Source organism: Jaculus jaculus, chromosome 3, assembly GCF_020740685.1.
Source record: "Jaculus jaculus isolate mJacJac1 chromosome 3, mJacJac1.mat.Y.cur, whole genome shotgun sequence".
In the NCBI taxonomy this organism is placed as follows: domain Eukaryota; kingdom Metazoa; phylum Chordata; class Mammalia; order Rodentia; family Dipodidae; genus Jaculus; species Jaculus jaculus.
The window spans coordinates 88,438,279-88,460,466 of NC_059104.1; the positions used below are offsets into that span (position 1 = coordinate 88,438,279).

The 22,188-nt window shown below is 39.7% G+C and overlaps 1 protein-coding gene across 8 annotated transcripts in view; it reads left to right on the forward strand.

The window, feature by feature from the left end:
* Msantd2 (Myb/SANT DNA binding domain containing 2) overlaps positions 1-21,686 on the forward strand; it is a 39,896-nt gene extending 18,210 nt beyond the window's left edge. For 2 of the 8 annotated variants that reach the window (XM_045145730.1, XM_045145729.1), the window contains 4 exons: positions 11,225-11,314; positions 14,970-15,069; positions 16,641-16,701; positions 20,178-21,686. In XM_045145730.1, coding sequence (XP_045001665.1) covers positions 14,994-15,069; positions 16,641-16,701; positions 20,178-21,030 — 990 coding nt within the window. In that variant the 5' untranslated portion in view covers positions 11,225-11,314; positions 14,970-14,993 and the 3' untranslated portion in view covers positions 21,031-21,686. Of the gene's footprint in view, positions 1-11,224; positions 15,070-16,640; positions 16,702-20,177 lie in introns of those variants that run through there. The other 6 variants (XM_004670609.3, XM_004670610.3, XM_045145728.1 and 3 more) reach the window with 6 other exon arrangements.
* The last annotated feature ends 502 nt before the right edge of the window (positions 21,687-22,188 follow it).

Here is a 22,188-nt window from a genome sequence, read left to right on the forward strand (position 1 = left end):
ACTTTTGAACTTCCTGTTTCTACTTACCAAATGCTGAGTTTACAAGTGTATGCCACCATGCCTGGTTTATATAATGCGGGGGCCAAAACCAAGGGTTCTTGCATTCTAGGTGGTGTAGTCAGCTCCACAATGCTAGGATGAACATTTAACTGAGGGATTTACATCAAGCTTACAGATCCAGGGGAAGTTCCATCATTGGTGGAAGAAGCTGGCTTACTTTCAGTGATCAAAGCAGAGAGAAACCACCACCAGCCAGCAAATACCAAAAAGCAGCAAGCACGAACCTGCAGCAAGCAGTACCCCAGAGCTCAAACCCTTCTGCAAGCCTTTGGGCAGGAATTTAGATCCGACCCCAAACACATCTTTGGGTTGGACCTCAGGATCTGCCCCCAATGATAACCTCCTCAAGCCAGATGGGCTGGAGACCCAAGTTGCAAGCTTTAATAAAACACCTGAAAGCCAGGCATGGTGGTACACGCCTTTAATCCCAGCATTTGGGAGGCAGAGGTAGGAGGATCGCCATGAGTTCAAGGCCACCCTGAGACTCCATAGTGAATTCCAGGTCAGCCTGGGGTGGAGTGAGACCCTACCTGGAAAAACAAAAACAACAACAAAAAAACAAAAACAAAAAAAAAACACCTGAGTCTTGCCAGGTATGGTGGCTCACACCTTTAATCCCAGCACGTTGGAGGCAGAGGTAGGACTGCCATGAGTTTGAGGCCGCCCTAAGACTACATAGTGAACTCCAGGTCAGCCTGGACTAGATTATCTTAAAAAAAAAAAAACCAAAAATCCTGAGTCTTCATTCATACCACCATACTAGGTAAGGATACCACCATCTGAATTACATACCTAGTCCTTCACTACAATTCTCAGCACTTATCCTAGCTGTTGACACGTAACTGAATATATATAAATAATGGTATTTGCATTTGTAAAAACTAAAAATAGAATGAAAATAAATAAAAGTGTAGGGTGATAGGTAACCCAGGTAAATATGGTCACTTCAGCTAATTATTAAAATAAACTGAGCTTCCCAGCAACAATAGCAAAAGATAATACAATGAATTTGCTAACTTTTAAATGTGTACTGAAGAGCAGCACACTATATCCTTACGATGAATTTCCATTAAAATGATGTGGGGTAAGCTCTGACCTTTCTCTTACTTTTCTAGTCTATAAAACAGAGGTGTCTCTGTATATATGTGATGTATTCCCCTGATCCCTCCTTCAGGAATAAAACTCTAGTCCTCTCCCCTCCCCCAGCAACAATCTGCTGGTAACTTGTACTTAGATTCCTCTTAGGAATTTCCCTTTGCCTGTGGGCACTGTTTTATCCTAGGTGAGGCCCTCTCTCTTGGCCTGAATCTAATATTGTTAGTATTGAACTATAAAGGTCCAATCTCCTTACTTTGATTTAGGACAATGCTGGAGGGTCACCCCAGTTACACATCTCACTTTGGGATCATGCCTCTTGTTTCAGCTATATCTTATACCAACTTCTTATATTTCATATCTTATGCCTGATTCTCTTGGTTTTGGGTTCCCTGGAACCTTCCCTGTTAAGACTGCTACTTGGTACCTGACTGTTTCCTCGGCTATTTTAACATTATTATATGAAAAAGAAAAGTCAGTGTAAACAGCTTGGTTCAACTATCAGGAACCAGTAGGTACTCAGGAAGTAGCAGTTGTGATTTACTTTCATTTCAAAGCACATTTTTTCCAGCAGTTAAACATAAAACATGCTTTTTGTATATTTTTAAGCCCAGGTTGACCCCATACTTGGTATCCTTCTGCCTCTGCCTTCTGAGTGGTGGGATTACAGGTGTGTGCCTCCACATCCTGTGCTGATTGCTTGAACTTATTTATACTAGCCTTCTAAATAAGTTAACTTACAATATACTTAAAACTTGTTTATTTTTAAAGTTTTCATAAAAATAGTGTATATCAGGATGTGAATATCTTTTTTATTTATATTTTATTCTATTTTTAAGTTATTTTTTATTTTTGTTTTTTTGAGAGAGAAATAGGCAGGGAGAGGGAGGGAGAGAATGGTGGTGCCAAGGCCTTTAGTCACTGCAAATAAACTCCAGATGTGTGCACCTCCTTAAGCATCTGGCTTATGTGGGTCCTGGGGAATTGAACCTGGGTCCTTTGGCTTTGCAGGGAAATGCCTTAACCACTAAGCCATTTCTCCAGCCCTAATTTTTATTTTATTTATTTATTTATTGGTCTTTTTTGTGATAGGGCTTCACTGTAGTTGAGGCTGACTTGGTGGAATTCACTATGTAGTCTCAGGGTGGCCTTGAACTCACAGTGATCCACTTACCTCTGCCTCCCGAGTGCTGGGATTAAAGTTGTGCACCACCACGCCAGGCTTATTTTTTGGTCTTTTGAGGGAGAGTCTCACTCTAGCTCACTATGTAGTCTGAGGGTGGCCTTGAACTCATGACACTCCTCCTACCTCTGCCTCCCAAGTGCTGGGATTAAAGGTGTGTGCCCACTGTGTGATCCAGCAATCCCATTCATTCATATATATATATATATATATATATGAAATGTTCCATTCATAATATATATCCAGTGGACATGAAATCAGTATGGCAAAGAGATGTCTCTACTCCACATTCACAATAGCAGTGTTCAGTATGGCCAAGATACAGAATCAACCTAAGTGCTATCAATTGATGGATGGATGGAGAAAGCATAACGAACTAACACAACACAATACTATTCAACCATATAAAGAATAAAATCCCGGCCTGGAGAGATGGTTAACTTGCCTATGAATCCCATGGACCCTAGTTCAAGGCTTGATTCCCCAGGACCCACGTAGGCCAGCTTCACAAAGTGGCGCATGCATCTGGAGTTCTTTAGTGACCTGAGGCCCTGGCCCACCCATATTCTCTCTCTCTCTCTCTGCTTCTTTCTGTGTCTGTCTGTCACTACCAAATAAATAAATAAAAATAAACAACAACAACAAAGGTGTGTGCCACCATGCCCAGCTTAATTTTTATTTTTTTATTAACAACTTCCATAATTATAGACACATCAGTGGACTGGCAACTGTGGCATCCTGCAGTGCAGATCTATTCTCTTTATACATTTTTAACTTGTGGTTTATACCATGGAAATGCAAAAGAAAAAAAAAGTTTTTTGGGGGGCCTGGAGAGATGGCTTAGTAGTTAAGGTGCTTGCCTGCAATGCCAAAGGACCCAGGTTTGTTCTCCAGGACCCATATAAGCCAGATGTACGTGCATGGTACATGCATCTGAAGTTCATTTGCACTGGCTGAATGCCCTGGCACGCCCATTCGCTCTATCTACTTCTTTCTCTGTCTTAAATAAATAAAGTGTTAAAGAAAACAAAAACAAGAAAGAAAAATTATTTTAAAAGGAAAAAAGTATTTTTGACATGTGACTGACTTTTTTTTTTTTTTGTTTTTGAGGTGAGGTTTCAATTCTAGCCCAGGCTGACGTGGAATTCTCTATGCATTCTCAGGGTGGCCTCGAAGTCACAGTGATCGCCCTACCTCTGCCTCCTGAGTGCTGGGATTAAAGGGATGTACTACCACATTTTTTCTTTTCTTTTTTTTGAATCTTGATTTAATGTTTGTACTTAGATGTCTTAATGGAGGATTTCTGTTAACTTTAGTTCTTAGGTAAGTTTATCTGGGTTCTTTTTTCATCAGTGCATTTACATTATAGGTAATCTTTTTGCTTTTTAGGTGATAGCTTCCAGTAAGAAAGTAGTAGCAAGACTGAGATAATTACTGGTCACCATACAAAATGAATAAAATAAAATTTTAGGGGAAAACTGACTGGCCAGTGTAGCAGACAGCTTCAGGTTCATGGAGATGAACTTTCAGACCAGACACAAATAAGGAGGAAGGGATATTTGTTGAAGCTTACAGGCCCAGGGAAAGTTCCATAAAGGCAGAAGAAGCTGGCGTCCCTTCACAGGTCCAAGCAGAGAGAGAGAACCACAGGCCAAAAGCCACACAACACAGCACACTTCAGGAACTCCAGGTAGGTACGCTTTGCATACCTTTAGATTGAAATCTGAAATCCACCACCACACCTTAAGATCCACCCAGTGATACTGCCTCCAGCAAGGTGGTTGCAGATGCAAACTACAAACTAATAACTGAATATATTGGGGGCCATCTATTCTATTCAAACCACCACTGCCAGTTTGCCTTTTAAACATTGGTCTAATGAGTAGAAGGCCACATTTGTTTGGAGGATGCATGAAAGCACAGCTATGATAATGCATGTGAAGCTTGTTCTTTTTTTCTTCCTTTGAAATTTTTTTAAAAATATAAACTTTTAAAAAATTATCTTCTAGAGATAGAGAAAGGGCACACCAGGGTCTCTAGCCACTGCAAACTCCAGATGCATGTGCCATCTTGTGCATCTGGCTTATGTCGGTTCTGCGGAATCAAACCTGAGTCCTTTGCCTTTGCAGGCAAGCTCCTTAACCACTGTCATCTCTCCAGCCTTTCTTTGAAAACTTTTTAGTTGCCCTATGTTATCTGGGGTGGCTCTGAACTTTTAGAGGTATGGTTGTTTGTGAAACAATTAGTACATAATAGATTTTTTAAAGAGGAATGGTTCTCTCCTACTGTGTCAGAAAGTTTTTGATAATTCTCTAGAATGTATTTTTTTAGATATCACTTGCTAATAAACTGTCAACATGTTTATTTATTTACAAGGGAAGAGAGAGAATGAGAATATAAGAATGGGCACACCGGGGCCTCTTGCCATTGCAAATGAACTCCAGACACATGTGCCACTTTGTACATTTGGTTTTATGTGGGTACTGGGGAATTGAACCCAAGCTATCAAGCTTTGCAAGCAAGTGCCTTAACCACGGAGCCATTTCTGTAGTGTCACTAATAATATTTTTTGTTTGTTTTTTGAGATAGGGTCTTGCTCTAACCCAGGCTGACCTAGAATTCACTATGTAGCCTCAGAGTGGCCTCAAACTCAATTCTCCTATCTCGGCCCCCGGAGTGCTGGGATTAAAGGTGTGTGCCACCACACTTGACTGCTAATAATATTTTTAGTGTTAATCTGAAATATCATTTGGAGTGTGAAACATTGAGAAAAAAAAAACTGGAAATGATGCTAATATAGCAACTTCCTAGGTAACAGTGAACAAGTTAAAATCACGTGGAACCCAAGTCAGTTCTTTACTGACTTGATTGCTCCCCTTTTAGGGGAGGAGATTTAGACAAATAGTGGTACCTCCTCAGTTGTGCTGTAGTACCTATTGCTGTTTACATCTAGAATAAATGTTCACTAGACACTGACCTTTTAAAGCCATCTCATCCTAAATTAAGACATCCTAGACGTCTCATTTGTGCAGTGCATATCAGTGTCCTAGAGAAGCCCCCACCCCTTTTTGTTCTGTTTCTGAAAGTACTCTCATATCCAAAGAAGCTCCTACACAAAAGCAGGCATGTGGGTCTGGGTTCTACAGTGTTGCTGCTAACCTGAGATAGTTGTGTGAAGAACCATGTACATGTATAAAGCAGGGGCTTGAAAGCTTAATGGTTACCTGAATTTAGTTCTGTGGACAGTGTTTGTTTTTGACAATATTGTTTTCTTTCTCTGTGTAAGCTGAATGGGCAAGACCCTCAGCTGCTATCTTGGAGAAACTTAATTTAGAGAATTGTTTTTCCTAAACTCTGAATTTTATGTGAGAATCTGTCTTTATGGAGGTAACCTGACCAGTTAGAAACACAGAGTGAGTGAGACTTTCATAGCCAGAGTCAGAATAAAATGCAAGCTGATTGGATTTGGTTCTGGATGGTTACCTCTTGAGATTTTTGTGGGAGACAATTGAGTCTTTACCCCTTTTGGACTCTGACAGAATTACTTTATGTTCTTGTCTTGTATTTGTTTAGTTTGGAAAACATGAGCAAACAACATTTGGACAGGGCTGACCCCTCTGCAAAGGAAGCCATAACAAAATGGAGGTTTCACAGATAGCCCACTGTAGTTAGCTTTCCTTTTTTATAAAGAAATTAATTTTCTTTGCTAATTATAGCTATCTGTATTTTATGCGTTTACTGCTCCTGTGTTTTTGAAAAGGTTCCAGGAGCTCTGTCTATTTTGGATTTAATGATTTTATAATTATGTGGTTAAACCATGAATTTTCTCTTCTAAGAAAACTTTGATTCACTTGCTGGTCATTTACTATTTTCAGGTTGGCTTAGTTCATGTATTTAACAAATATATGCTGAATCATCTTCATTGGCTAGATATTGTTTAAGACTCAGACAAGGTAGAGCCTTAGCATGGTGGAGCTCACAATCTTGTTAGAATAGATTTCTTAGGCAACATCACAATCTTTTGAGTGGTTGTACTTTTCATAATGAAAAAATGAGATTCCCCAAAAGTCTTTGGGGATTCTCAGAAAACCAAAGTCAATGCTTATGTGTAGAAATGTTGGATCATCATATCTTTTTAAGAAGGTATTATTTTATTTTTATTTGTAAGAGAGAAAGGCAGGGATGGAGAGAATGGGCATGCCAGGGCCTCCAACCACTGCAAACAAACTCCAATCACATGTGCCACCTTGTGCACCTGGCTTAGGTGAGTCCTGGGGAATCGAACCTGGCTTCTGAGCCATCTATCCAGTCCCTTCCCCCCCAGAAAAAAGTCTTTTTATTTGTATGTAAGTGTGTGGTGAACTTAACATACCAATGTCTTCTGGAGCAAATGAGCTATATGGCTTTATATGACTACTGGGGGATTGAACTCAGGCTGTCAGGCTTTGCAAGCAGTGCCTTTAACCCTTGAACCATCTCCCCAACCCCCAGGTGATTGTATCTTATGCATAGAAATAGTAAGGAGAATTTCTGGGCTAAAGAAATGGTAAAAAGTCTTTATTCAAGACAAGGTGCATATTGAACATACTGCTAAATATTAACATTGCTGATGTGTTTTTCTCCTGTGAGAGCCCCAACCAGATGATAGTAAAAGGAGTATAACCTGTGGGGTTGAGGAAAAGTTGCCCTAGAAGTAACAACACTGAGTATGATGACTTACCATTATGGAAAAATGAAATTTCCACCCATTCCAAATGTGCAGCCTACGGGGTGGCCATAATGTCCAGAAGTGAAGACTCTTAAGAGTTTACCATTCAGTTATTTATTATTCATTATTATTAATAAGCCCTATTTAAAAAAATTGGGATGGCATTTGCTAATTTTCATATGCCAAATTGCTTTTGAGGTATTACATTTCTCTGGGCATTGAGTCTTCACTTATTAAGACAGGATAACTTGAACTGGATGATTTTTTTTTTTTTTTTGGTCACTAAAATTGATATATTCCAGGCTGACCTCGAATTTTCTATGTGGTTGAAGGTGACCTTAACTCCTTAACCTTTTGCCTTCACCTCCCTATTGATGTAATTAAAATATGCACCACCGTGCTTGGTTTTTATGTGGTGCTGGAGATAAGCTCAGGGCTTTGTGCATGCCAAGCAAGCGCTCTACCAACTGAGCTACATCCCAGCCCTGGACTAGACGATCTTTAAGGTTAGTTTCCATTGGAGAATTGGTTGGAGCTTTGTTTGCAATTAAAGCCTTGGCATTCTACCCAAGTCCTATAAATCAGTATGCAGCATTATAGAAAGTTGTATAGAATGACAAGAGGATAGATATGGATAGATGATAAAAGGTATCTGTAGCTGTAGGAAAGGTTACATGAATTAAGGACAAAGTTTGAGGCTTATCTTAGTCACTAAGAAGATATGTGATACTGGATATGAATACGTAGTGGAGTAATAAATAAGACTGACTCCACTGGTAAAAGACTGAATGTATCTATTGTCTATGCCTGATGTACTCCTTCAGTCATTGGGGGTGTTGAAATTGGAAGATGGGAGAGCATATGGGGACTACTATATGGGAGGTGATCAAGACTTAACTTTCCTATACTTGTCCCTGGATATAGGAGTTTCCGTGTTTTAAGTTGTTACTTGAGTAATAGATCTAGTATCTGTATTGATAAATGAGCTAGACAGTGAGTGATGAGTACTATTGACACAGTTGGATTCAAGGTAGGGTCTCACTCTGGTCCAGGCTGACCTGGAATTAACTCTGTCATCTCAGAGTGGCCTTGAACTCATGGCAATCCTCCTACCTCTGCCTCCCGAGTGCTGGGATTAAAGGCGTGCGCCACCACGCCCGGCTTAGAAAAAATGATATATTTTTATAAAGAGTAAAATGAGATCCTATACATTCTTTTTTGTTTTTGTTTTGTTTTTTGAGACAGGGTCTTACGATATGGCTTAGGCTGTTTTGGAATATTGTATCTTCCTTATGCAACCTCTCTAGTGCTGGGGATATATAGTGTGTGTCACCACACATATCTAACCATCCTTTTCTGCTTTTACTGATGGAAATTACTTCCTTCAAGAAATGGGAAAGTGGGCTGGAGAAATGGCTTAGTGATTAAGCTGCTTGTCTGCGAAGCCTAAGGACCAAGGTTTGATTTTCTAGTACCCATGTAAGCCAGATGCACAAGATGGTACATGCATCTGGAGTTTGTTCGCAGTGGCTAGAAGCCCTGGTACACCCATTTTCTCCATCTCTCTCTCTCAAATAAATACAATATTTTTAAAAAAATGGGATAATAGTTTGGTGAAAATAGGCTGTAGAGATGGCTCAGTAGTTAAAGGTGCTTGTTTGCAAAGCCTGACAGCCTGAATTTGGTTCCACAGTACCCATGTAAAGCCATATGCACAAAGTGGCACATATATCTGGAATTTGTTTACAATGACAAGAGGCCCTGGTATGCCTATTCTCATCCCCCCTTGCAAATAAATAAATTTTAAAAATAATAAAAGTGTTTTTTTTAAGCAGTCAGAAAGCTGGGTGCGACAGAGCATGTCTCTGTTATCTCTGCATATGAAGTTGAGGTAGAAATATCTTATGAGTTTGGGTTCAGCCTGGGCACCATACTGGGAAAAGGGTGAAAAAAAGAAGGAGGAAAGAAGGGAGGAATGAAGAAAGGAAGGAAAGGAAGGAGGGGAGGATTGAAGGACCTTTGACGGGAAAGATGATCAAGGGATTAAGCTCAGCACACTTACTGTGGCAGTCTGTAGAATGTCATATAAGGTCTATAATAGAAATTAAGTCTACCAGTTTCTGACCAATACATATTTTATTCTTTAATGGAAGAAAGACCTATTTAGTATAGAACAGAGTTTTTGAAGTAGAGGTTCTTATATGGTCATATCAGTGAAATTGACATGGAATGGTTTGTGTATATATACATTTTTCTTACACATGATGGGGTGTAATATATGACCCCAAAGGGTGAAGAATTTCTCATCTGGAGGGGAAATGGAAAAGCAGATGATTTAAAAATGGAACAGGTATTAGTTGTCAAAACTTGCTCTGTAGCACTAGAATTGGGAGGCTATTTTTTCTTTTTCTTTTGGCTGGTTTTAAAGGATATAATCAGTTGTCAAATCAGTTTGCTGGGTGTTAACTTAATAAGGTTTCTTTTCACTCAAGTAGTTTTGTCTTGGATAACTTTCTAATGATAAGTTACAGCTCTGTGTCAAAAGGTATGAGTTGGAGTTTATTTTTTTTAACATTCCCTTTACTGTGAGAAGTGTGTTCATTGACTTATGATTTTTTCTTTCCTACTTTCATGTTCATAGCATCAAAGAGTATACCTAATTAAGGACATTTTAAGGTTTTTTTTTTTTTTTTTTTTTTTTGAGATGGTCCCATGTTTCCCAGGCTGGCCTGAGCTCACTATGTAGAGCCAAGTATAGCCTTGATCTCCTGGTCCTCCTGCCTTCATCTTCCAAGTGCTGAAATTACAGGTATGCACTACCACAATCAGTTTGTGTGGTGCTGGGGACTGAACCCAAGGCTTTGTGCATGTTAGGCAAGCACTCTACTTCTGAGCTGTGTCCACTTTTGAGTCATTCCTAAGATTCCTAGTGTTTTGTTAACCTTAGTTACTTAATAATTTTAACAGCATTAACTTTAAATATTTTTTATATTTTTTTGTTCATTATTTATTTATTTATTTGAGAGCTACAGACACAGAGAGAAAGACAGATAGAGGGAGAGAGAGAGAGAGAATGGGCGCGCCAGGGCTTCCAGCCTCTGCAAACGAACTCCAGACGCGTGCGCCCCCTTGTGCATCTGGCTAACGTGGGACCTGGGGAACCAAGCCTCGAACCGGGGTCCTTAGGCTTCACAGGCAAGCGCTTAACCGCTAAGCCATCGCTCCAGCCCAGCATTAACTTTAAAGGAAGGAAAAGATCTATTTCAGCTCATTTGCCATAGGCTAAGGTATTTGTTCGGTTCCTCTACCAGTCCACCCAGACATGATCTCGTTCTCTAGTCCAGACTAGCCATGAGCTCATAGCAGTCTTCCTGCCTCAGCTTTCCAGGTGTGGCATTTTAGGTATAAACCACAACACCTGGCTTGAGGTATGGATTTTCACACTTTTATAAGAAAATCAGTCACTCAAGATTTACCCCCGCTGTGTTTTCCCCATTTCATGGAGTGTACAATACATTTTAAGGCTTGGCTTACAATTGAGTACATTCATTAATAATTTGGGTGATAGAAATTGTGGATTTATCATGTTCAGTTGGCTGCTGGTTAAGAAAACTGCTGTACATTTCCAATATGGCCAGTTTGACGACTGCATTTAAAGTCTGTCACTGCCTGTTTCCTGCTGTTGTAACTGAGCTGTCCTCCTGCAGGTTGACTTTAGTTTCATCTGATGTCTTCGACTGATCAAGCCAGTGTTTTCTACAGCACATGCATATGCTGCTATGACTTCTGTTCCTCCTCATGATATGCTCTGTTCTCCCTGTTGGCAGTTCTGTTAGCACAGTGGTTTTGTCATGGTGATTATTTTATGATTACATGAAATGGGCAAATTTGAGCAAATGATGGAGCCAATAGCAGAACTGGTTGACCTATACTGAATGAATTAGTTTGCTTCTGATATTCCCATGCCAGGGAAGAACTGATTCTTCCCACTTCCTAAAGGCTGCAACAGGGATTGGAGGACACTGAAGTGAAAAACCTGAATTTCCTCCCAAAAGTAGCATAATAATGCCAGGAAGGGCTTTGATGAAACCACTGGCCCTGCTTATAGATCTTATTTTCCAAGCCTTTTATTATTTTATTTGCCCTTTTCTGAACTCTACAATTTCCCTCTCTTGTAGCTGGTTCGATGCCCAGAACTGAATGCTGTGCTCCAGCTGTGGCCTCACCGGTGCTGACTAGAGAGGAAGAGCCACCTGCATAGCTTACATGTGATTCCTCTGCTTATACAACCCAATACTGGATTTACTTACTGTGGCAAGATAGCTGCATTGTGCACTGTATTTAATGTTGCGTGTACTGTAACCCTGGGTCTTCCCTGCATTGCTGCCGTCAAACCCCAATCCTGCCGATCTAAAACTCCTGCCTTTGTTTACCTTCCCCTTCTCCCATAGACTTCCTACTCATTCATCCACAATGAATGTCATCTTTTAATCTCTCATTTTCTTTTATTCTAATCAAACTGGCAAGACTTTCACTCTGTCCTACAAATTGTCAGTTTGTCAGCCATCTTACTTTCCTCCCTGCTTTGGTAATGGAGCACCCTTTGTCTTTTCTCTGATTCTTTTTCTCCTGTTAGTCATGGCACACAAGCACTTGGTGTAGTGGGCTTAGTAAGCACTCACCTGGCATTGCTTCTGTATCCAATACCCTGGAACTCCTGGTTTGGCTCCCTGAAGTTGTTACCTTGCTTTAGTCTTCCATCCAGATTTCCTTGACTTCTCCAGACCTCCTTCCCGTGGGTAGTAGTACCTCACAGCTCTTCTGCCTTCAAGCCATTGGGTGCTATTATCTCACAGCTTCTCCACTAGCCAGAAGATGAAAGCATACTATCAGCTCCCAGGGAAAGTTCTCTCAGTAATGAAAGTTACTGTTTGTAATTATCAATAGAATAGTCTTCAGTAATTTTAAGCATAGTTTTACAATTAGAGATAAAGTTACTATAAAATTATAGGATAAAGGAAGCAAAGTAAGATTTTTGTGTTGAATAGGATGCAGTTCACCAAGAAAGCCAAATGGAGACTCTTGTTGAATTTGGTGACTGTCTGGAATGGAAAGTGAAGCCTTATTTTTCCTGAGTCCTGGAGCATTAGTACAGTCTATCTCTGGTTTAGAGGAGGCTTTTAAGGTGGTTTGTTTAGGATGGTTCACACAAATACCCAATCTTTCCATTATCTGCTTTGTGCAGTCATTTAGATTGTGGAGTGTGTTACCTTTTCTGATTTGGGTGCTAAGAATTGGAAGGTTTCCAAGTGTCTCTTTATCTCTTTCTAAGCTTTCAAGTTGAACTGAATCTTAGTGGTTCTTATGGTAACAGTTTAGTTAATGATGAGTTTTTCCTTTTTTTTCTGTCTTAGTGGATGTGTCCTATATAAAAAGCCCCTCCTTGGATTTGTGGTATTGACTGAAACTAGAAGCTTTTGCTTATGTTTGTTTGTTTCTGGAGAAAGATAAAATTAATTTGAAACTCTTTTTAACCTAATTTCATAGATTACTATCTAGTGTATAGAAGTTACCAAACATCTTTCTTCAGGCACCTGGTAGACATAGGCATGTTGTCTTACAGAGGTACGCTATAGTAAGGGCTGACATATCAGTGAGCCTGTCAGCCTTTCTTGGTGATATATAAAAGGTCTTACCTGACTCTTTTGTATCTGTAATTAGAGCATGCTAATTTTCAGTTCACAATTAGATATATCAAAGGAAATGTTAAGCTTAATATGGCGATTTTAAAGAAAGTAATACAAAGAGTTTTCTGTGGTTTCCCACTACATATACTATTTAAAATTGATAAATTTATTTTAGTTCAAGAATAAATGTTTGTAAATATAGAAAAATGGCGGGTTTGTTTATTTCCGTGTCACTTCCTAAAAAATGTGGCGCCCTACTTGGAAGGAACATTGGTTTTATTATTTGGCTCTGAAATAACCGAGTGACAGAGCTGAATGGACTCTTGTGTGTTAAATGCTTTTCTTTAGGCAGCCTGTAAGCAGTAAGCGGGGCACAGTTTCTATCTCCATTTATGGCTTTGGAAGGGTGAGAGGAACAGGGTTGGGAGTCTCTATTTAAGGTTCTTGAAGGAGTTAAGAGTGGTTGGGGTGTTCTTGGAGGCAGAAACTAGACATTGTGAGATAAAAATAAATTGTCAGGGGATGTTTGCAATTCAAATTCCACTCTGTGAAGAGGGCAGAGGGTGCTGGGAAAGAGAGTATGTGTAAAGTCGAATGAGATCTGCTACAGATGGGATGGTTTTTTTCCACTGGAAGGTTTGGCCATGATAATGTTTCCCAAAATCAGGTTTTTTATTTGTTTTAGGAAGTTTTGCCCTATGGTGTCATGACTCTTCTTTACAAAAAGAAGAAATGCTTTTAAAAATGGTAGAGTGGAAATCTCAGTTTTCTAAGGTTAGCTGGCTGCAGTGCAGGTGTCTGTGTCTGAGGAAGACCATCATCTGTGTCATTCTTTTATTATTCCTGTTGCCTGTTTGTATTTCTGGATGGATTTAAAAGTATTTCAGGGAGCATCTTGTCAGCTGTGATTTGAGGAGACTGTACTTTGAGACTCCATGAAGACTATCAACAGATGTTTTAGTTTGGTGAGAATAGGTGATATATTAGCTTATGGGAAGCAATCTCACTTTTAGGAGAAAGTTTATAGTCTTGCTAATGCCTACAAATTTAGTTAGAGATGAACCAGTTTGAAGAGTTGAGTTAGAAAATATTTGGAAGCCACCAGAGAAAGGGGGTCTTGTCTTTCAAAAATATTCAGAGTGAAACCCAATAAAAGAAAGGAAGTTATGCTAGTAGATGAATGAGAGCATGAGTTGTATCATTAAATTCAGGAAACTGAGCTAGTCTAAAATAAGGAGTAGAAATAAAGACTTTGAAAAAAATGTGGAAGAGTTGGACAAAATAATGACATTCCCCAGGTTTTGTCTGTGGGCTTGCATAAATGATACTTATTTGCTATGTATCATATGACAGAAAAAGAAATGAAATGACCCACTACTTTCCCTCCCCTAGAAACTGTTGGTCTTGTTGGTATGTTTAGCTGGCAGTTTTGAGTTGGTAAACTAATAAAATGTAGGTATTAATGTATTGCCTCTCTGTTGTTGGTGTCTGAGACTGGGGACTTGTGGCATTATTGATGTGGCTTCTGTTTTAAATTTTAGTTGCAGATTGAGTTAGCAAGGAATAAAAAGTGCATGATAAATTTCATTAGCTAGTTTGTGTTGGCAGTTGTTTTACCTTGTGTTCCTCCCTAACTAAGAGTAAGGAAAGTATTCTTTACTTTGGGAAATTCTTCTTTCTGTCCTCCTTCCCTCACTTTCCAAATTCTGGGCACCATAGCAGCTCTCTCCTGTGGCAGGTGTGCATCCTATTGGCTGGCTGGTATTTCTTCCAACCCCCCTTATTCTTTTTAAATGGGGGAGGGGGTATAAATATGTGTATGGGGTACATGCAATAATGTTGTAATGTTCCTTGTTGTTTAATTGATAATTGCAAAATAATTGTTTAAATGATAACATGTTTGAATAAATGCTAAATTAGTATTTTTCTAATATAATAATGAATTTGAAATCTAGTATTCCTGTAACAATGTGTCTCTGTTTGTCTGTCTGTGTCTGTCTAATAGTAATTAATATCTGTGGTCCGTATCTGGAAGAGGAAGTACAGCTTTAAAGGAATAACAAAAGACTTTGTGTCTTAGACCCTTCGCAGGTGTTACAGTCGGGTGAAAGAACATGGTGTTGGGAAAAGAAAGAGCAGTTACACATTTGAACAGTTGGAACAGGTGTTTGGTCAGGGAGGATGGGATGCTCAGCCCTGCCAGCCTGTACTTATTAACAGTAGTGGCTTGTACCAGGAGCTGGAGTCAGATGGCAGCACTATGGAGGACTATTCACAGGAGGACTGGGGAAACCACAGTCAGGATCTCCATGGCTATCCAACAGATCAGGATTTGGGTAAGAAAACCAATATATATAATTCATTCTTTCATTCTCTCTCTCTCTCTCGCTTTCTGTCTCTCTCTCTCTCTCTCTCTCTCTCTCTCTCTCTGTGTGTGTGTGTCTTTCTGGTTTGCCTGCCTTCCTGTCTGGTATGTGCATTGGTGGTGGCTTAATGACTTTGTGCACCATGGGCATCCTTCGTTTAGCCTCATACTGCCAACTTGTGGTTGGTTTGGTGATTTGGCAACCACTAAGCTTCCTAAAGACAGAATTCCTGACTGAGCCACACAAGGGAGGGTCAGTGACACATAGAATTCTGTGCAGTTTTGAATACCCTGTACCTGCAGTACTAAGATTATTGCCATAGGTATTAACCTTTGGCCCAACCACTGTGAAAGTCACTTTTTTCCTTCCTTCTTTTCAAATGCTTTGTTTTTTCTGGATGTGATTTAGGAAAGGCTCCCTCCCAGACTTAGTATGGAGAAGGAATGAAAGGAAAGCTGGGTTTATTCTGAGAAAAACTAACATGGTAGAAATGATACTACTATAGGCTCATTCAGCCTTTCTAAGAGCTCCCATCTCAGCAGTAATAGAATGCTTTATGTATAGCAAAGATGCTCAAAATGAAAAGTGAAATTTCTGTCCATCAAATCTAAATTTCAGTGGCCTGATTAAGAGTGTGCATGTAGTTTCTGTTTGCTTGTTTCTTTTTGTAGTAAATACTCCCAATTTTGTGAAGAACTGATCAGAATTACAGTGCAGTCATTGTACATCAGTAGCAAATTGTGTTATGAGTTCTTAAGTAAATATCTCCCCTCCCCCCACCCACCCACAGGGAGTACTTAGGCAACTCCCAGGAAAGTATAAATAAGTTGGCATTATAAATTTGTCCCTATTGCTTAAGATAGAAATTGAAGCCCTAATGATAGAGAAATGCTAATGTAAAAGAAAGCAAGCTGTTCGTATATTTCCTACAAATGATGGTTTAAAGTCTCCCAAATATTTGAAGGTAAAGAAGAAAGAGGCTGTAAACTTGTTAAGACTCTTGGCAGGATATAAGAAAAAGAATTAAAGATTCGAAGAATAAGAGCAGATGCTAAGAGATCATTGCCTTTTAATTTCACAATAATAAAGTCTAAATGTCTTTGACATCTCTTACAACACTGTTTTTGGCGTAAAGAGTTAAATCACACAAACCTTGGGGAGGAAGGGATAACATAGAATATGCTGATCCTGATATTTGGGGGGGGATAATTACTCTGTAAAACCTACATAGAAAATCTAAATAGAGAAGAATTAATGTCATTCTTTTTCTTTTAAAATCATGTTTGCAGTGAAATTAAGCCTTAAGCTCCTAGCTAGAAATCCACTGGTGACCTTGAGGAATTTTGTACTTGCAGAGCTGGTTTCTGATCTTGCATATGAATGTTTGCAACTCATTATATAAGTCATACTTATTAATCTGGCTTTATACAGCATTAGAATTAGGCTTGGTACTGGGAAGGATGGATTGGACAATAAATAATAACTACTTATTCACATAAATGTAGGAGAACATAATTTGTTTCAAAATTTTTTCTTTTCAGATGAAATACCTATTTCAAAAAGAGCATTAAAAATAAAACAGGAGACTTCTGAGGAAGCACAGTAAGTAGATGCCTCACCTTTACACAGTGTGTCTGCCTGTCTGGTTACCTGGGAAGATTAGCGGTAACTAGTTATGGACGCTGCAGTCTTACCATCAGAGCAGCATTTAGCCTTTTTCTTCATCTTAGTGACAGGTTTTTTTTTTTTTTTTTTTTTGAGTGGGGACCTGATACATGGAGAATTTTACCTACAGCAAGAAAAAATGGTATTACATGAAAAAGAGTGTACTTACCTTTGATGGATGGAGGCTTCTAGATGCTTCACTGAACTCAATGAGATGACTCACAGAGATTTGAGTTTATTTGGGGTCAGGTGAAATGATAGGAAGGAATTTTAAATTCCTCATTATATTCTAATTTGAGAATTAGAAAGCAAACTCTTAGATGACCCACAACTGAAAGCATCTCCCCCACAGGCTCAAAATTATTTTAACTCATAAGAGTTTAACACTATCTGTTGTATTTACAGTTCGTTTTAATAACTTTAAGTTCCTGATCAAAACTGTTTAAAAGAATAAAAGTTGGGCTGGAGAAATGGATCAGTGGTCAAGGTGCTCGCCTGCAAATCCTAATGAGCTGGGCTCAGTTCCCCAGTGCCCTTGTAAAGCCAGATGCACAAAGTAGTGCATGCATTGGGAGTTCATTTGTAGCAGCTAGAGACTCTGGTGTGCCCATATTGTCCCTCTTTCTTTCTCCCCATCTCTGTCTTTTTCTGCTTGAAAATAAGTAAATAAATAAGTTTAAAAGATTTTTTTGTTTTGTTTTGTTTTGTTTTGAGTTAAGGTCTCACTCTAGCCCAGGCTGACCTGGATTTCACTGTGTAGTCTCAGGGTGGCCTCAAACTCAGCAATCCTCCTACCTCAGCCTCCTGAGTGCTGGGATTAAAGGCGTGTGCTACCACACCCAGCCAGGAAAAAAAATTTTTTTTAAGTTAGTTTACTTACTGTGTATGTGAGTGCAGGCTTGTGTGTGCCACAGTGTACATAAAGGTCAGAGGACAACTTTTTGGTGGGTCCTGGCCTTCTACATTAAAAAACATTCATTCATTTGTTTGTTGAAAGAGAGAAAGAGAGGCAGATAGATAGAGAGAATGGGTGGGCCAGCCCCTCTAGCAAACTACAGAAACATGGGCCATCTTGTGCATCTGGGTTTATATGGGTGCTGGGGAATCTAATTCAGGTCATTAGGCTTTGCAGGCATGTATCTTAACCACTGAGCTATCTCTCCAGCCCCCACCTTGATTTTGAGGCAGGGTCTCATTGTTTCTTACCACTCCTTTCTCAAGCTTTTAGGGAATTCTGTCTGCCTCCCTTTTGGTGTACTGGAATCACAGAAGCCTGCCATTGTGTCTGGCTTTTTTGTGGGGTCTGGGAAATTCAAACTCAGGTCCTCATGCTTGCATGTCATGTACTTTACCCACTGAGCCATCTTGGTAGCCCTCCACAAATATGCTCTTGATATCTTGATGTTTGAGAGAGAGAGAAAGAGGCACGATGAAAGATAGCTACGAAGCGACACAAAGAAGCACATCAGTTCTTAGAAGTAAGCCACCACTGCCACAACTCTTGCAAAAGCACCTTTTTTTCCCAGAGTATCACTTCTTTTTTTTTTTACTTTTATTAATATTTTCCATGATTATAAAAAAAATCCCATGGTAATTCCCTCCCTCCCCACAGAGTATCACTTCTAATACCATCTGATTCATCCCATGTGAACATTCAGTAATTAGAAAGTGTTATCATTGTAGTCATTTTCCTGCTCCTCAAAAGAGGGTGTTTGGGGGCTGAAGAGATAGCTCTGGTTAAAGCCTTGCAAAGCTTGACAACCCAGGCTTGATTCCCCAGTAACCATATAAAGCCAGATACACAAAGTGGCACATGTATCTGGAGTTCATTTGCAGAGGCCCTAGCATGCCCATTCTCTCCCCATCCCCCACTGCACTCGCTCGCTGTCTCTCTCCCTGCTGGAAAATAATTTTTTTAAAGTTGTTTTTAAATTTTTTTTTGTTCATATTTATTTATTTATTTGAGAGAGAGAATGGGCACGCTGGGTCTTCCAGCTACTGCAAATGAACTCCAGATGCATGCACCCCCTTGTGCATCTGGATAACTTGGGTCCTGGAGAATTGAGCCTCGAACTGGGGTCCTTAGGCTTCCCAGGCAAGCACTTACTGCTAACCATTTCTCCAGCCCTGGCAAAGAAATTCTGGGGACTTACCTAGTTTATCTCCCAGTAGTTCAAAACTTCCTTGCAGTGTCTTGACTAGTATTTTTGATGTAGGGTTGTGACTAATAAAATACCTTCATCTAGGCAGTGGAGGTTTTTTTTTTCCCTTTAGGTGTCTGTGGGACTAGCTAAACTAGTTGATACTACATATATATATATACACATAGGTATATATATACATACACATACATACATACACACATATATGTATTTATTAAATATACCATACTTCATACATAAACCATAGTCACCTAATTTCATTTATTCAATATGTATTTACCAAAGGGCCTGCTGTACATCAGGAATTAAGATATATATCAGGGCTGGAGAGATGGCTTTAGCAGTTAAGGCACTTGCCTATGAAACCTAAGGACACAGGTTTGATTCCCCAGTACACATGTAAGCCAGCTTTACAAGAAAATATTAAAAAAAAAAAAAAGATAGGGGTTGGAGAAATGACTTAACACTTAAGGTGTTTGCCTGCGAAGCCTAAGAACCCCCAATTCTCCAGGATCCACATAAGCCAGATGCACAAGGGGACATGTGTCTGGAGTTCATTTGTAGTGTCTAAAGGCCCTGGCGCACTCTCTCTCTCTCTCTCTCTCTCTCTCTCTCTCTCTCTCTCCCTCTCTCTCTCCCTCTCCCCCCCTCACACATAAGTAAAGAAATAAAATATTTTTTAAAAGATATATCAGTGAGCAAAATGGACATAAACCTATGTTCTGCATCCCAGCTCCTTACCATAGATCATTTCAGATGAAGACAAGGAAGACTAGTGACTGTAAGATGGTTTTTCTATTGAATGTTGGTCCACACAGAAACAGTCCTGTGACTTAGCCTCACAAACAGCACAATCAAATGTCACAAGTGATTGAATGCCTTCATGCCCTCTGAGGAGAGCAGAAACTTCCCAGGAAAGGGTTCCTATACCTTAGGGTCTTATGTGTTCATAAGTTATCAAATTTGATACAGCAAAGACAATTGAAAGCAGTTTGTTAATTCCTAGAAACCTTCTAGGGTATTATTGACATTTTACTGTCGTGACCATCCAGTATGGAATCAGCCCACTAGTCACATGTAGATATTTATTTGAATGTAATTAAAAACATTGCCTTGCTTTTGTCATAGCTTTAAGTTCTAATGGCTCCTGTATTGGGCAATAACAGGTATAGACGATTTCTGTCATTACAGATAATTCTGTTAGACATTGCTGCTCTAGACAAGGAATCTGACTGCTGTTTCTCATTTTAGGAAGCGAGACATCATGCAAAATATTGTACAGATTTTGGAATCAGTACAATTAAAATGGGAACTATTTCAGAGCTGGACAGACTTTTCAAGACTCCATCTTTCTAATAAACTGGCCATTTTTGGAATTGGTTATAACACCCGTTGGAAAGAGGATATCCGTTACCATTATGCTGAGATCAGCTCACAGGTGCCACTTGGCAAGCGTCTTCGGGAGTACTTCAACTCAGAGAAGCCTGAGGGACGGATCATTATGACCCGAGTGCAAAAAATGAACTGGAAAAATGTTTACTACAAGTTTTTAGAGATCACTATTAGTGAAGCTAGGTGCCTGGAGCTGCACATGGAAATTGACTGGATACCTATCGCCCACTCCAAGCCAACTGGGGGGAACGTTGTTCAGTATTTACTGCCAGGAGGGATTCCTAAAAGCCCTGGCCTTTATGCCATTGGCTATGAAGAATGTATTGAGAGGCCCCTCTCACCCCACATAGAACGACGTTCCTTGGACCCTGGCAAAGAGGGCCGAGCTGACCTGGAAACCCTTTCAGCACAAGCCTCATTACAGGTGGAAATGGAACCCACCCGAATTACCTACTGCTACCTCGGCATTGCTGAGGTCAGGACTCTGCAGCAATGCTTGTTTTTACATTTCCAAGCAAATACCAAAACCTTCAATAAAGATTGGGTTGGTATCAATGGGTTTTTGTCACAGAACTGTATTGTAGATCCTGGAGTTTCCCCCAAATCCATCTATATCAAATTTGTAGAAGTAGAAAGGGATTTTCTTTCCGCTGGCTCATTAGTTGAGTGCCTGGAAAAAGCCATTGGATACCCCTTAAAATTTAACAACTGAGTGTCATCCTTCATAAGGATTTGGGCTCGTATATCCTCCCTCACTTCCCATTGCCCTGACTGCCCTGCATCCAGATGCTGCTGTCAGACTTCGTGGGAATGCTTTCCACCACGAGGCCAGTACAACCTCAAAGAATCACAGACTTTGGGCAGAAAAAAAACAGACCTCACCTGAGCATGCTCATTTTGAGCAGGCAAGATATCTAACAGACTTGCATGGTGGGCCAGTTCTTTTTTTTAAAAAAAATAATTTTTAAGTGGATTTTAGAGCCCTGGTGTAAACAAATGTAGGTACATTCCATATTGGACAAAACTTATACTTTGAGTTTCATACGAAATTGAAAAATTGTATTTTTTTCACAATGTTTCATTTTTACACATTTCTGTCTCTATAAAGTATTATTTACAATTTTGAATAAATAAGCAATAGATAATGACAAATTAAAACTTGAGTCACAGTAAATAAGGCTGTTTTTCAATATCACCTTTAGCTACTATTGTATATAACTGAATTTCATTTTCACCAAGTGTTTTGCTATCTATTTCCAATCAGTGTTGCCTGCAAAGACTTTTTTTTTCTGTGTTGTACCAACTTTTATGGTTGTGTTGCCATTCAAATTTTTTTAAAAAAAAATATTAAAGTAATTCCCGACTTGTTGGTGTGCTAGTTGAGCTTTTTGTAGCAGGGCATGACTGCACTGACTGGGGACTATGTGTGGCTCTACTGCTAAAAATGAACACATCAGAGGCTGGAGAGATGGCTTAGTGGTTAAGCGCTTGCCTGTGAAGCCTAAGGACCCCGGTTCGAGGCTCGGTTCCCCAGGACCCACGTTAGCCAGATGCACAAGGGGGCGCATGCATCTGGAGTTCGTTTGCAGTGGCTGGAGGCCCTGGCACGCCCATTCTCAATCTCTCTCTCTCTCTCTCTGTCTCTTTCTCTCTCAAATAAATTAATAAAAAATGAACAAACAACAAAAAAAGTTACAGTCCTAAAGACAGGTGCATTAACCATCTTATGTTAATCTAGCCTTTGTTGCTAAGGACTAGGAAAAGAAAACTCTACAATCGGACACTGCATGGTACCTCCAAAACTGCCATTCATCAACCCTGGACTAACAAATAATGCGGTTTTTTTTCCATCTTGACGCCCCCCCCCCCC